The 13,351-nt window shown below is 31.3% G+C and overlaps 1 protein-coding gene across 3 annotated transcripts; it reads left to right on the forward strand.

The window, feature by feature from the left end:
- Positions 1–415: 415 nt before the first annotated feature.
- LOC130649655 (uncharacterized) lies at positions 416–12,512 on the forward strand. 3 transcript variants are annotated; one of them, XM_057455999.1, is made up of 22 exons: positions 416–498; positions 578–860; positions 1,320–2,239; positions 2,317–2,365; positions 2,611–2,663; positions 4,463–4,497; positions 6,512–6,541; positions 6,620–6,656; positions 6,742–6,800; positions 6,916–6,928; positions 7,200–7,249; positions 7,340–7,361; positions 8,060–8,106; positions 8,536–8,554; positions 8,720–8,772; positions 8,850–8,868; positions 9,062–9,099; positions 9,483–9,504; positions 9,622–9,659; positions 9,742–9,757; positions 10,327–10,400; positions 10,918–12,512. In XM_057455999.1, exons 2-22 carry the CDS (start codon positions 604–606, stop codon positions 11,488–11,490), a joined length of 2,424 nt encoding a protein of 807 aa, XP_057311982.1. In that variant the 5' UTR covers positions 416–498; positions 578–603; the 3' UTR covers positions 11,491–12,512. The 3 variants fall into 3 exon arrangements, with proteins under 3 accessions (XP_057311982.1, XP_057311974.1, XP_057311983.1); XM_057455991.1 differs by lacking the exon at positions 416–498 and having other exon boundaries at positions 505–860; XM_057456000.1 differs by lacking the exons at positions 416–498; positions 9,742–9,757 and having other exon boundaries at positions 505–860; positions 10,918–11,035.
- Positions 12,513–13,351: the final 839 nt, after the last annotated feature.

Genomic DNA, 13,351 nt, shown 5'->3' on the forward strand with positions numbered 1-13,351 from the left:
CCCCTAAGTCCAACTTTATTACAGCCGAATTTTAATCGAGAATTTAAAATATTATACCAATTATAACGCCTTTTAATGTGTTCTATAATGGACTGTCGAAGAGTGTCAACAAATATTCTTGACCAACAGAAGAAATCTTAGATTAAGGCATATTAAACAAAAGTCAATTGAAGTAATACTGGTAACAAAAACAATATGTCTGCCTGGAAGTGTCAGGAATTCTATGATTTTACTCAAAAACTATAGGATAACTAAGATTTAAAAAAATAACAAATAACGGAGTGTCTCTTAACTCCTACGATGAAGAGCTTCTAAAAGCAAATACGAGCTATGGCAACAAAATAGGTTATTGTTTCACTGTTTAATTAAATATTTATAGCGTGTGTCATTTGTGGTAAGTTGATTGGGTATTGTGAATTGGGTATTGAAAAAAAAAAAGTTAGAATATTTCTGTTAAATAATTTTAAAAATAATTCCAAGACAGATTTTACGTAAAAGGTAATATCTTACGACTTATATACTGAACAATCTCACTCAACATGAATAAAAAAAATACTTAAAATATTTTACTTTTCAGAACAATTTTCAAATTTCTGAAATAAAATGGCTTTATCAAAAGTTGAGCTTGCTGCGATGTTGGAATGCAAGATTTGTTTAGACACCTATCATGAGCCTAAACAACTGAACTGCGGGCACACTTATTGCCAAGATTGTCTAGATGGTATTTTAGTGTTTAAGGAAGATGGAAGTGCTGCACTGCCTTGTCCAGTCAGATGTACTAAAAAGACAACAATAACTCTGGAACAAACAACATCCTCGTTAGTGAAGGTGTTCACATTAACTGGCATTTCGGACAAAGTGTAAGTTAATTCTATGTACATAATACTGAAAAACGCTCATTTAGTACTTTTCTTAGTAATTTTCGGAATGTTTATTTTAGAAAAACGCGCATGGAAATAAAACTTAAATAATTTTGTGAAAAAGTTTTTAGTTTCAAACATTTCAGTTACCTATACGCAAATGTGGTTTGGATGTGAACAAAAATAATACAATTACAAATCTAAAAGTTCTTCATAAAAGAATAACAAATAGAGGGAAATTATATTTTTAAGCAGACATTTTATATCAAATATTTATAATTTATCGTAATTAACAAGTGTTTAAAATATAAGAACAAAGTAAGAACAACAGCGGCTCATGGTCGTCATAAAAATTGTATAGCATATGTCAAGAAACTCACTATAATGGAATATGAGGATATATAATTTGGTTATATAGAATGTTTTTGTAAAAAAAAATTATTACTACTTTATCCACAGGTCACCTGGTAAAAATGTTAAATCTTTATGTCAGCAAAGTAAAGAATGTAAGCAGATAATCAGCTATTCCTGTGCAACATGCAGTTTAAAGATCTGTGAGAAATGTCAAAACCTTCATTCTTGTTCCAACAAATCATATATCAATGTCATTTTCAATCAAAAATTGCAAGAACTCCAACCATTGTGTAAGCAACATGGCTCACTTGCAAAATTTGTCTGTATTGATTGTGAAAATTTGTTAACATGTGTATATTGCGCACACAGACAACATAAGAATCACAGAATAAAAACGATTGATGATTTTGGACTGGGAGCCAAAAATTGGTTCCAAGCGTTTATCAGCTCATTCGATGAAACAAAAGTGGTGCTGGAAAAGTTAACAAGAAAATACAGTGACGCTCTAACAAATTTGGAGAAAGAAAGGGAAGTATTTGTTCAAAAATTAAAAGAAAGAAAGTTAAAACGACTAGAAGAATATCTCAAAATGTTAAATAAAGAAAAAGAAGATCTATTGCGGATATTCGATGAGAAATCTGAAGAATTTAAAGCAAAATTGACTTGTGATGGTTTTGTCGACAATAAGAAAGTACAAGAATTTGCAAATTACGTTCAAGCTTTTAATTTAAAATCTCATTTTGAGTTAGTTACAGAAAAGTTGGAAATTGAACGACAACTTCGCAGGCTATCCTCGTTTCCAAGAACTATCCCAACATTCAATTCACACCTTCATCAATTGAACAAAGCGGATATTTCGTCAAATCCGTTGGGCAAAATAAATATTTCAATAGATCACGTCACCACTGTTGATGTAGACCCCAATGAATGTTCTGTTTATAGAAACTTCATTGATGAAGATGAAACCCAACCAAACTATTCACAATTAACAACTGATCTAATGAACTTAGTTGAAAGTCTGAAAAGTGAGTTTTTCATTTTATTGATTAAAGATCTAACATAAATTGTGTGAATTTTAAAAAATTGTTATTGTATTTTATAGAGTACGAGAAACCAATTGTAAATCCTCGTTCTGGAAAACAGCAACAGAAGTAAGTATATTTAAATCCGCAAAGAGTTATGTGCTACTTGACACCATTAATACACATCACCATATTGATCAGAATCAGAATTTGTTGTCATTGAACTATTTTAAATGATTGATATATCATTACAACTGCTTCAATATTTGTCACGTACAATTAAAATATTTCTACAACCTGTTTGTTAAATGCTTGTACAGATTGATAAAGATTAAAAAATAGTAGCAATGTAATTAAACGGTGTTTTTATTTAGTAATGCAAAGCCAAAAGGTTTCCAGCTTGTTAAGAAGAGTTACTCTTTTGAAGGTATGAAGCTTTTTATGTGGTGGAGATAGGTTAATTTTTCTCGATACACAGTAATTGTGGTATTGCTAAAAGACTAACTAAAACAGGTTGTATATGTAATAACGAGAGCACAAGTATTACTCCAATACTATGAACTCCAAGTACTCATCATCTTTGAAAGTATTTTGTTGTTGCTATGTATTGCGCATAGTACTGTTCTATTCTGTTCGCTAGGCTTTGGAAAAACTTTCTCACCAAAACTTAAACTATTTTAAGATAAAACCGATATCCTGAAAGAGATTTTAGGCGAGAAAGACTGGGGCTAGTTCTCCTGCATTACGCCGAAATTTGACTATTTGTAGTTGTTTGATGATTAACAGTACTTTCAATCCCATTTGTAATCACTTGTAGTTTTCCGTAATACTATTATTCCAATTTTCACCACTTGTAACAAAATCCATATTCGTTTTTTTCACTCTTTCCCACGCGCTCCATAAATATTCATACTCGCTAACCCAATCAAAGTCAGTTTTTGTACTTCTGTTTTTATCCTTAACAACTAATCGTATCACTCATGACTTAAAAAATAAAAAATAAATTAAAAATTATTTGAGAATCCATATAAAACTCCCGCACTGGATAACTCTAACTAATGATAATTTCTCACTAAATAATCCCCCTGCCCTTCTAGACAATGACTCCTGGCTAATTTCTACTGAATACATGCCCTACGAAGCGACTTCCACGCTTTTTTTACCACAATAATTTTATAAGAACAGGAGCATTTTCTTTCTGGCAAATACGAATAACAAAAAAACAACTTTAGGTTCAAATCGTTGTTTCTAAAACTAAGAACAACCTGATTTTTGTCGTCAAGTAAGAACAATCCAGCATAGAATTTCTCTTGACTCTCAATGACTTTCTCCCAGAACTTTACGAATTACAGTGTAATTGTGATTTGTCAGACTGATACTTGAGTAGAAGTTTCTAGTAAAACAAAGTTAACAATAATTAGTCAGATTTTGGTGAAAAAAGAACTGTGAGTAGCTTTTCAAGAATACTTTGACATCTTCAAAAAATTTGAAATTTGTGATAGGGTACTTACGCCATTTTTAGCACATAAAAAAATTATGCACTAAAGATGGCGTAGGTCAAAATGTTTCTTCTTTAATTATGTGATTTTTCTTTTTTAGTTTAAAATTTGTAACTCGCACTTGATCTGTTTAACTCGCAGTTTGAAATTTGTACACTGTTAGTTTGCACCTAATCAAAATCGAGGATAAAAACTAACAGCATTGTTCTTCTTTCAGAGGACTGTAAATAAAAGTAATACGTGCAAAAAATGGAAACAATGAACCAAAATGTCACGTGACTCCAGCCAATAGCGTAGTCCTGCTGAATAGGTTATGCTGCGAAAACATTATTTTAAATAGAAAAAAAAATAAAAATAAAAAAAAAAATAAATAAAAACTTCGTGTCCAGAGAATTTTTAATGAGAATATAACAGAGAATATCAAACACGCACCTTAAATTTTTACAGTGAGTCGACTCGCAACTTGTGTGAATCGGTATCAACAATATGATAACTTTAGTTTTTATTCACGAAAAAATAACATAAGCCAAATAAACTTATTAACAATTATGTTCTTAAAGTTTTAATTTTTAGACAATTGACTATATAAATGTTCTTAAAACTTCAGAGGTTAGAAATAGAGATTTGTGTTTTTAGAACTTGAAAAGATTATTGAAAATGGTGATGTCAAGACATTTCAAACAATTCTTCAAAAAATGCAACTGTTTATATCTATTATTTTTTTCAGATGTGTGCGATAACAGTGGAGCAGAGGAGTTATTGGTAATGATACTAAATATGTTTAAGATATCTCCACCTTTTATAATAGCCGTTGTGTATGTATGCGCAAAATGGTACCAGTGCAGCGATATCTTGCCGTAACGATATCTAAGCACGTAGATGTCATAATTCAATTTATTTATAATTTATAATTATATCTTTAATAAATTAAACATGAGGTAACAGCAGAGATCTCAAAAATTTTCACATAAATTGACATCTTGTTCGCGGACTTAAATTCTCTCCAAATTTTATATTGGTAGATTCGCGAAATGATTTCCTAAAAAAAGTCTACAGGTAAAGTCTACAGGTAAAAAGCTCATTGCATTTTCATTTTTATTTTTTCTTGATTATAAAAAAGGAGAATTTTAGGAAAAAAAAGTTCCTACAAAATATATAAAGTCAGTGACCCGTGGAAATTTTCACCGGTTCGCCCATCTATTTTATACTGCATTGCATGCGTCTAGCTACTGGCGGTAACATTTTTCGTGACAGACAGACAGAGAACGGGTATCACAATATATACTGGTGGTTAACCCGTGGAACAAACCACGGGAATTTGTTATGGAATTACTCTGCAGTAGTCCTGATCCCTTGAATAATACCCTTATAGGCATAGAAGCAAGCTCAAAAACACATTTTTCTTTTTTCGTAGAATAATTTATCGGAAGTAGTGTTACGCCGCTTTCTCGCAAAATACGTGTATTTAGCAATAATTTGCGCATTTTTGCTGCCAGTTTAAGAAAGAGGCTGCTCTTGTAAATAGCGTGTTAAAAGCTAAATTTGACATTTTCTTGCACTTTTGTTTATTTAAGAACATAAGAAAAACAATTCCAGCAAAAAATAAACCCATCCAGCGTTAGCTAAAATTTAGACATTCTTCTTTGTTATAAAAATGTGCATTTACGAAAAAATTTCGAATTCATATTTAATAATTGTCATTTTACTATAATTCGATTTGTAAATTGTTCTACGGCTTTTAAGCCGGTAGAACTTTAAAATGGGCTTCTTTTTGTCGCCGCTTTTACTACAGAGACTAGTGAAGCACAGAAGAGTACAAGTCTAGTGTAGCGGTAGGTAAATTATTAATTCTTGGGTATTGATAGCAGAACTACCCAGTTGAACATAGTACAAAAACCTATTATCTTTACAAACAAGTCATTTTGCATTATTATTTTATGTTCAGTTGGTTTCGCCGTATAAAGCGACAAATTGCTTTGTTATATTTTTAGTAAGTGGAATTTCTATGAATCTAGATTTGTATTTGTATACAGGGAGTTCTAACAGGCTAAATCACAAACTGGGTTATATGTTTAAGTAGAGCGCGTTAGTACAGATATACAGTATGTCGTAAATTGAGTTAAGTGCACACTATATTATAGTGCTTCGGGTGTAACATATTTTTTTAACAAATAATTTTACTACACTTTTAGCTGAAATAAAAAGAACCCGTTGTTACCCCGTTACAGCAAAAATCAAGTTTGATATACTTTACGGTATAAGTTTGGGCTGTAAGTGAAAGTTTAAAAATTAATCGCAAGATCAGGCTGAGCACTTAGTAATGGTGTTGCACCGTCGCACATCCATTTACACATAATAACCTCGCCACATAAAAAACTTTATCGCAATCTTTGGTTTAAATAAAAACACAGGAAACAGCCTGTCGTTAACACAGGACTGAGCGGTTCGTACAGGTAAAAAATAAACAAGGTTGGCGGGGATAAAAAACAGCGGAAAAAATTAAAGGAATAGCAATAAATAAGGCTAGCTATAGCTATGTGACTATAGGATGCTAGCTACCTCAAAATCTTCGTTCGTTTTAAATCCACGTGTAGCCGGCCTTAAAATATTGCATACAAAATATTATGCTATTATTATAGAGGTTGGTAAATTTGAGAAAAAAAATTACAATATATCTTACTAGTGAAAATCTCTTACCTTTCTGGCATTTCTGAAATTAAAGTTGTCAGATTAGAAGAAAGAATTTTTTGTTATATTTCCGTTTGTATAATCATAGGACAATTCTACGGGATACTCGCCGCTACAGGTAGAGTTATTGTTTTTAGTCTGTTTGTTCGTTTGTTTGTTTGTTCACTCGTTGTTATTTGAACATTGTTTTTCATAGAATGACGATGACGTTGCTTATCAAAATACTTTTACAGGTAATTATGAAATATTTTCAGTAATTGAAAAATGATATTTAAAACCTTTTTTTTTCATAAACTGGTTTTCTCTTTGTGATTCTAGAAGATGAATACGTTGCAGCAAAAAATAATCTTGAGACAAGTGCAGAATTAAGGGACGCAGTAAGTTATTGCAGGATCGAGCAATTCTCATGTTCTCATGACATGTGATAATTGTATTTTAATACCGAAAATAATGTCTACTAGTTGTAACCTTTTCCTTTCTCTTTTATTTTAGGAAACCAATCCAGGTAAATATATTTGATAAGCATTATATAAACCATCCCGCCCCGTTTCCATTTCGCAGCATTTTGCACTGTAACATAAGAAGCTCACGAGTTTCTTTCCTTAGCGTTGTGCGCTACAGCAGAAGATATAGTCAAATGAAAAAATGTCTTTTATCTTATGTTTAAAAAACATCTACATGAATTTCAATAATAGCCATTTTACATCATGTCAATATTTTACCTTCAAGAATGCGCGCGCATGTACAAAATTCATCAACTTCATTTTTCATGTTAGATAGTAAGAAACTGGTACCAACACCGAGACAAATTCAAGAGGAGGTGATTGTACGTACATTGTTTTTTTTATTGATTTAAAATTTCAAACTGACTTTATTTTATATCGCAAAGTTTCTAAATGACAAAATCTCATTATAGGAATGCAGTACCACTTATTCAAGTAAGTATTTATTGTTTTTTAAATACAATTAATCTTTAAAATATCCTTAAAACTTAAATGACAGTTTTCATGTCTTCAAATGTGAGAAAAAATGGTTGAACTGATATGTTTAGACTAGGCTTTGTAAAATTTTTTAAAATGACCAAGTTTTACACATAAAAATTTCTAAAATTAGAGCGTAGCTTTGAGTTTACCTACAGAAAACTTTAAATTAAATGTCTTAGACTAGTTAGGCAAGGATGACATGGGCTTAGACGATTTTTATGTTCACTGGGTAACCAATTTAAATCAAATGTTTAAGACTAGTTAGCCAAGGATAAAATGGGCTTAGACGATTTTTATGTTTACTGGGTAACCAATTTAAATCAAATGTTTTAGACTAGTTAGCCAAGGATGACATGGGCTTAGACGATTTTTATGTTCACTGGGTAACCAATTTAAATCAAATGTTTTAGACTATTTAGCCAAGGATGACATGGGCTTAGACGATTTTTATGTTCACTGGGTAACCAATTTAAATCAAATGTTTTAGACTATTTAGCCAAGGATGACATGGGCTTAGACGATTTTTATGTTCACTGGGTAACCAAAAAGTATTGTTATTGCTCCTCTGTAACGGACCCCTATAATAAATCACGTTTTCGCTGTAGAACTTTGTGCCTAAATGGCTGTTTTCTCAACTGACTTTTTTTGCACAGCAATACAAAGACCTGTGCCAGCACTGCGACGTGCTAAAACGATAAAGGTATGTTAATAAATATTACTCCAACCATAAATTTTTTGCGATTTATTTTGTTAAAAAAAAAATCAAAGACAAATTTAACGTTTTTTAGATTTTTTAGCCTTTTGGGCAAACTTGAAAATGGTTTTGCGAATTTTTACGGGAATTAATTTTCGTGAATTTAGCACAAATTATTTCTTGCGAAAATTGTTAAAGAAATTGCTACTTACAAAATTCGTGAAAATGAATTATTTGCATCGAACTTTGAATCTTCTTTTTCTTTTTTAAAAATAATTTACACAAATCTAAATTTTATTATTTTATGCCTCCTAAATAAAAACCAAATGTCATTCAATTATGTTTTCACGAATTCCGCAAACTTTTTCGAAATTTAGTTCTCTCAAAATTAGTGCAATGCTACTAATTCTATATTTGTAGCATTATTTTGTTTAGGAATCAACTCGAGAAAAAGGTACTACTATTTGTTTTAACTTCATCTACTATTTTATCCCCATAAGTAAATTTTCCGAATGGTAAAGCCGTTGCTTGAGTTTTTTTCAGTAACAAATCTTCCCTTCCCTTTCTTCATATATGAATATATGAATGGACAATATGTTAGAAGATCTGTTTTTCTTAGATTTTGAAATGTTCGATACACCAAGGCCAAGAGCAACAACGGACTCTAATCTAGTATGTTAGTTAGTTTGCAACATAATTTACATGTAACTTCTTCATTAAATATACTATACTCTGATTTTTGTATTTAGACAAGACAAGAGGGTCCAGGTAAAAGTGTTATTTTATTCGGCATTTTTCACCCTTGAAAAGTACTAATATCTGTCTAAAGTATTTAATATCAATTTAAAAATGGGTAAGATTATTTGTAGCACATAACATCCCTCTGCTGACGAGAATTTTGCCCCATATCTGGTATGATGAACAAGTAAAACAGAAATTGTTACAGATTCATTTATTTTAGAACTAACTTTCTTAATGCACGTTCATGCAGAAAAAGAGGTAAAAAGTTTTAATTTCAACATTACAAATTTAATTTTAGTTTAACAATTATGTATTGGCAAAGGTGTAACCTTTTTTGTATACCTTTTCTTTAGGTTTGTTTCATCTATTTTTTAAAGCAGATATTTAAGCCACATTTGTGGCGCTTTGATTAGCAAAAAGTGTCACTTTTCTTTTTATTTTCTTTTGTTCTTGTTATCAATTTCAACAATGTCTAAGTTTTATATGGCTTAGGTAATATGAAAAAGGGTAAAAACGCAAATAACATTTAAACGTACTACTTGCTGAAATAAGTCCTTACAAAGTATAATATCTGGAAAATCACGTCTATTAAAGTAGTTCCTGAAAAAAAAGTAATGCAGATTTTTTTTTTTTTGTTTTAGGGATTTGAAGCTGAAGCAAATGGTAATATATTACTTTTTGTCATCCTCAGCAAAAAATACTTAACCTATTCCATATCTGAAAGAAAGTGAAAACTCAAAATGTTTGTTTTCATAACGTTTCACCTGTACATTTTTTCAGCATATTCATTGGACCCAACAGAATGTTGTCATTCAGAGGTAACACAATTACCACATTTGACAATAAAATTATTTTCTCTTTCTTTAGTATTTTATAAGGTAATATTTTCTTTACTTTCAGGTTGCTTCCACTTGCAGTAAGTAACAATTCTCACCCTGCATTGTTCTATTTTTTATTTAAAAAATCAGTTAGATAATTAAAATAACCACTAACACATCATTGGCATGCAAAGTGCTTTTCTATTGTATTTTTTTATTGTAATTGATATATTGATATATTTCTTAACCTCAGACAGTGCATTTTTAGCTGATCTTAGGCATCAAAAACCCAAATATTTTCCAGGACCCCGATTATGCTGAGTCCTCGCTAAAGTGACGAAATTTGTCCCTCTCACTTTTAAAATCGAAAAGTGGGCTTCGCTTTTTAAGGATTTTCTACTATTCTTTCGCGAACAAATATAATGCAATGAACCTACACGTTATTTTTCACTTAACCTCTGCACTCCTACACAGAGTGTTTATCATTCTTGTGACTGAAGAAACATGTCCACTTAAGACTATATAAATACTATATATTATACCATCATATCTATTTCAAATAAAATCTAAGAGTGCACGCATTGATACAGTATTTATATGAACTATCTATTTCTTTATTTTAACAAATACAACCACATATCTCCAGCAACTTCAATTTTATATTTAGATTTTGAGTCAACATTTTCAAGCTTGTGTACTAATTACAGTACATTATCGTCAATGAAACCGTTTTTAAAATCGGTAAGGTGACACTGTAGACTGAAGTATTAAATATACTTTTACCCTAACTTTCAATAATGAGACCTAGCTGTGAACTTTCTATATCTCTGTAACATGTGCTTTTTACATATGTGACAAAAACTGATACTTTTCGATTTCTGATTTCTGACTACTAAAATCTACACTTACTTAACGGGAAGAATACCTGACTTTTCTTATTTTTTGCTTTTAAAGTTTATAATTTTTTAATGGGAAACAATGACTTCACTCAACGGATTATAAATCGATCAGGAAAAAAAAAACTTTCAGAATGCTATTTTAGCCAATTAAAGAAAGATTTAACCGGGAAATATCAACTTTTTAAAAGGCGGACACTTCTAATTAGCGACGAGCCACCTTCTGTTTTGCGTGCATCAATTTTCAAACATACGATTTGCATGTAATGATTAAAAAAGGTCGATAATTATTTTTAATAAATAAATAAATTGCGCACCCCTTGAAGCACTGAAATAGGTAGTACTGAAAACATTTTTTGTAGGGTATGCTTCGGGATTTGGGCAGTCGCGATCGTCAACATCTCTGTAAACATCTGGATTCTAGGAGAGAATATGAAAAGCTAGCACACTATCTACAGGAACCATTGAAGCTCACACAAATTGAAATAGATAACCTGTTCTTAGCAGGAGAAAATCCTGCTTCAGCTTTTTTTAAGGCTTTCATGATAAAGAAAACAGATTTCAAAGTCAGGAAATTTCAACAGTATATGAAAGAGATGGGCAGAAAAGATGTGCTTGATTATATGAAGAAAAAAGAATGGCCTGAATTGTTTCTTGAAATACCATTTGATCCGCGGGAAGAGCTTGTCTCGTATCTGAACAAGTCTCCGGGTAATTGGAAGATATTTGCTACAAAGTGCGGATACTCCTCTGATGACATTGCACTTATTCACGGCAACCACATGGAAAAGAAAAGTGCTACGGAGTTTTTGCTGACTATCATAAATCAACGATGCCCAGATTTCACAATTGACAATTTACGAGAAGCATTTGCTAAAATGAAGCGACATGACCTGATTCATTTTTTGGATAAAAAAACATCTATGGTGGCTTAACATGGAATAAAATGAAACGACACAGAAAAAACATAGATATTTTCAGAAAGAATCAATATTAAGCTGTTACCAACAGCTTAATATTGATCAAAAGTCGATTAGTTGCTTTCAATTAGTAGCACATTGTATACATAAATACGTTGATTTAAGCGAGTTCAAAAAGTTCTTATTATTTTTTTTTTCTTGAAGCAAACTAGATTCTTAGAAAAAGCCATTATCTACAAATGTTATTTTCACGAACAAAATTAGCTAAGAATGTTTTGTAACCTTATATCCAGGTCCATTTAATAGATATTTACTTGCACTGAGAAGTTGGCTGCTTATCACTTAATTTTAAAGAAGTGACGATTTTTGCCTTTTTTTAAAAAAATGGCGGCATTTTAGACGAAGTCAACTGAATTTGTGCCCAAAATATATTTTTATAAAAGTGTCTTGAAAAAATAACATATGTTTTTATAAATGGACTAAAATGTTATAACAGTTTATTATCTACAAATATCATTTGCTTGCTCCGCCTAATTCAAAATTACATAAAATTAATCACTTGAATTGTGTAACATTTTTGAAAAAACTTTGTTACAAATTGCCATGTTTGCTTTTCTTTGTTGTACGAGTTTTTAAAAAGTTTTAAAACAACCACACTTTAACATCTATTTGATTTATTTACTTTAAAATTTTACATTTGTTGCACCAAATAACTAATTGCTATATTTACATCATGTTGGAAACTGTTTATTGTTATAAGCAGGAAAATAACAGGACTTTTAATGTGATACACTGGTCTATTTGTAGAACGCAATTAATCAACTCGCGCATCACCAGCTTTATAATCCAATCCATTCTTTTGATATTCACCCAATGTACCACACCAATTGTAATTATTTTTTTATCCACTATTTTTGTACACCTATATAGCACATTTATTTTTCTATTTGTATATTTTGCTAAATCACTTTTAAGAAGTTATTTTCTCGAGTATAATATAAAGTAAGATGTAAACTAGAACACAAAAACTCCACCCATGGTTTGTCTGTTTGTTTGTAACTGTGTTTACAATGCACGAAATCTTAAAGTAACAAACAACAGACGCGATATAAATTCAACGTCTAATCAACGTTAGTTCTGCCAAGTCAATGCAACTTACGTAATTTTAACGTCTTTCTAACGTTGCCCCCTAAATGAATACAACGGTCGTTTATTGACTTCGTTTTATCGTAGTTACCTCAGCGTCTTTCCAACCGATGTAACGTTGATGTAATGTCGCATAAAAAAAGTTCAACTTGTTTTTATTGTCCCCTCCCTTTGACTTAAATTTAAGGTCGCATCTTTGACGTCTTTTCGACGCCGTTACCACAATGTCTGTTCAACCGACGTGATATCAACGTTGATGCATCTTGGAAAATAGAACGGTGTTTTTGGCAACCTAAAGACAACGTCATTTTAACCCCTCGCTATTTCAGTCGATTAACCGATGTTTATTCATTGTTAAGCCTGCAACGTTCATTTCACCGACGTATTATCAACGTTTACACCATATAGGATAAATTTTGGTGCTAAAGAGTACTCAATGATATTGGTAAAGATTGGAATAAACTATTTTACTCTTAACGTACAGAGCTGAAGTTGTGTTGTGCTATCAACAACAACACCCATTTTTACGTTAATGGATTAAGATGCAGTGTTAACCGTCTGGATTTTGCAAGCGGGAAATACGGGTTTTTAGGCATTCTGATAGGCTTAGCGCTCTTGATGACGGGCCGATATGCAGCGGTATTGCCCGTCGTCAAGAAAAATGGTAGCTTAAAATGTAAACAAGCACGAAAAAGTTTGAAAAGCATTGGAAATGATTATTTATTTAACT

The sequence above is a fragment of the Hydractinia symbiolongicarpus genome, chromosome 1 (assembly GCF_029227915.1).
Source record: "Hydractinia symbiolongicarpus strain clone_291-10 chromosome 1, HSymV2.1, whole genome shotgun sequence".
NCBI lineage: Eukaryota > Metazoa > Cnidaria > Hydrozoa > Anthoathecata > Hydractiniidae > Hydractinia > Hydractinia symbiolongicarpus.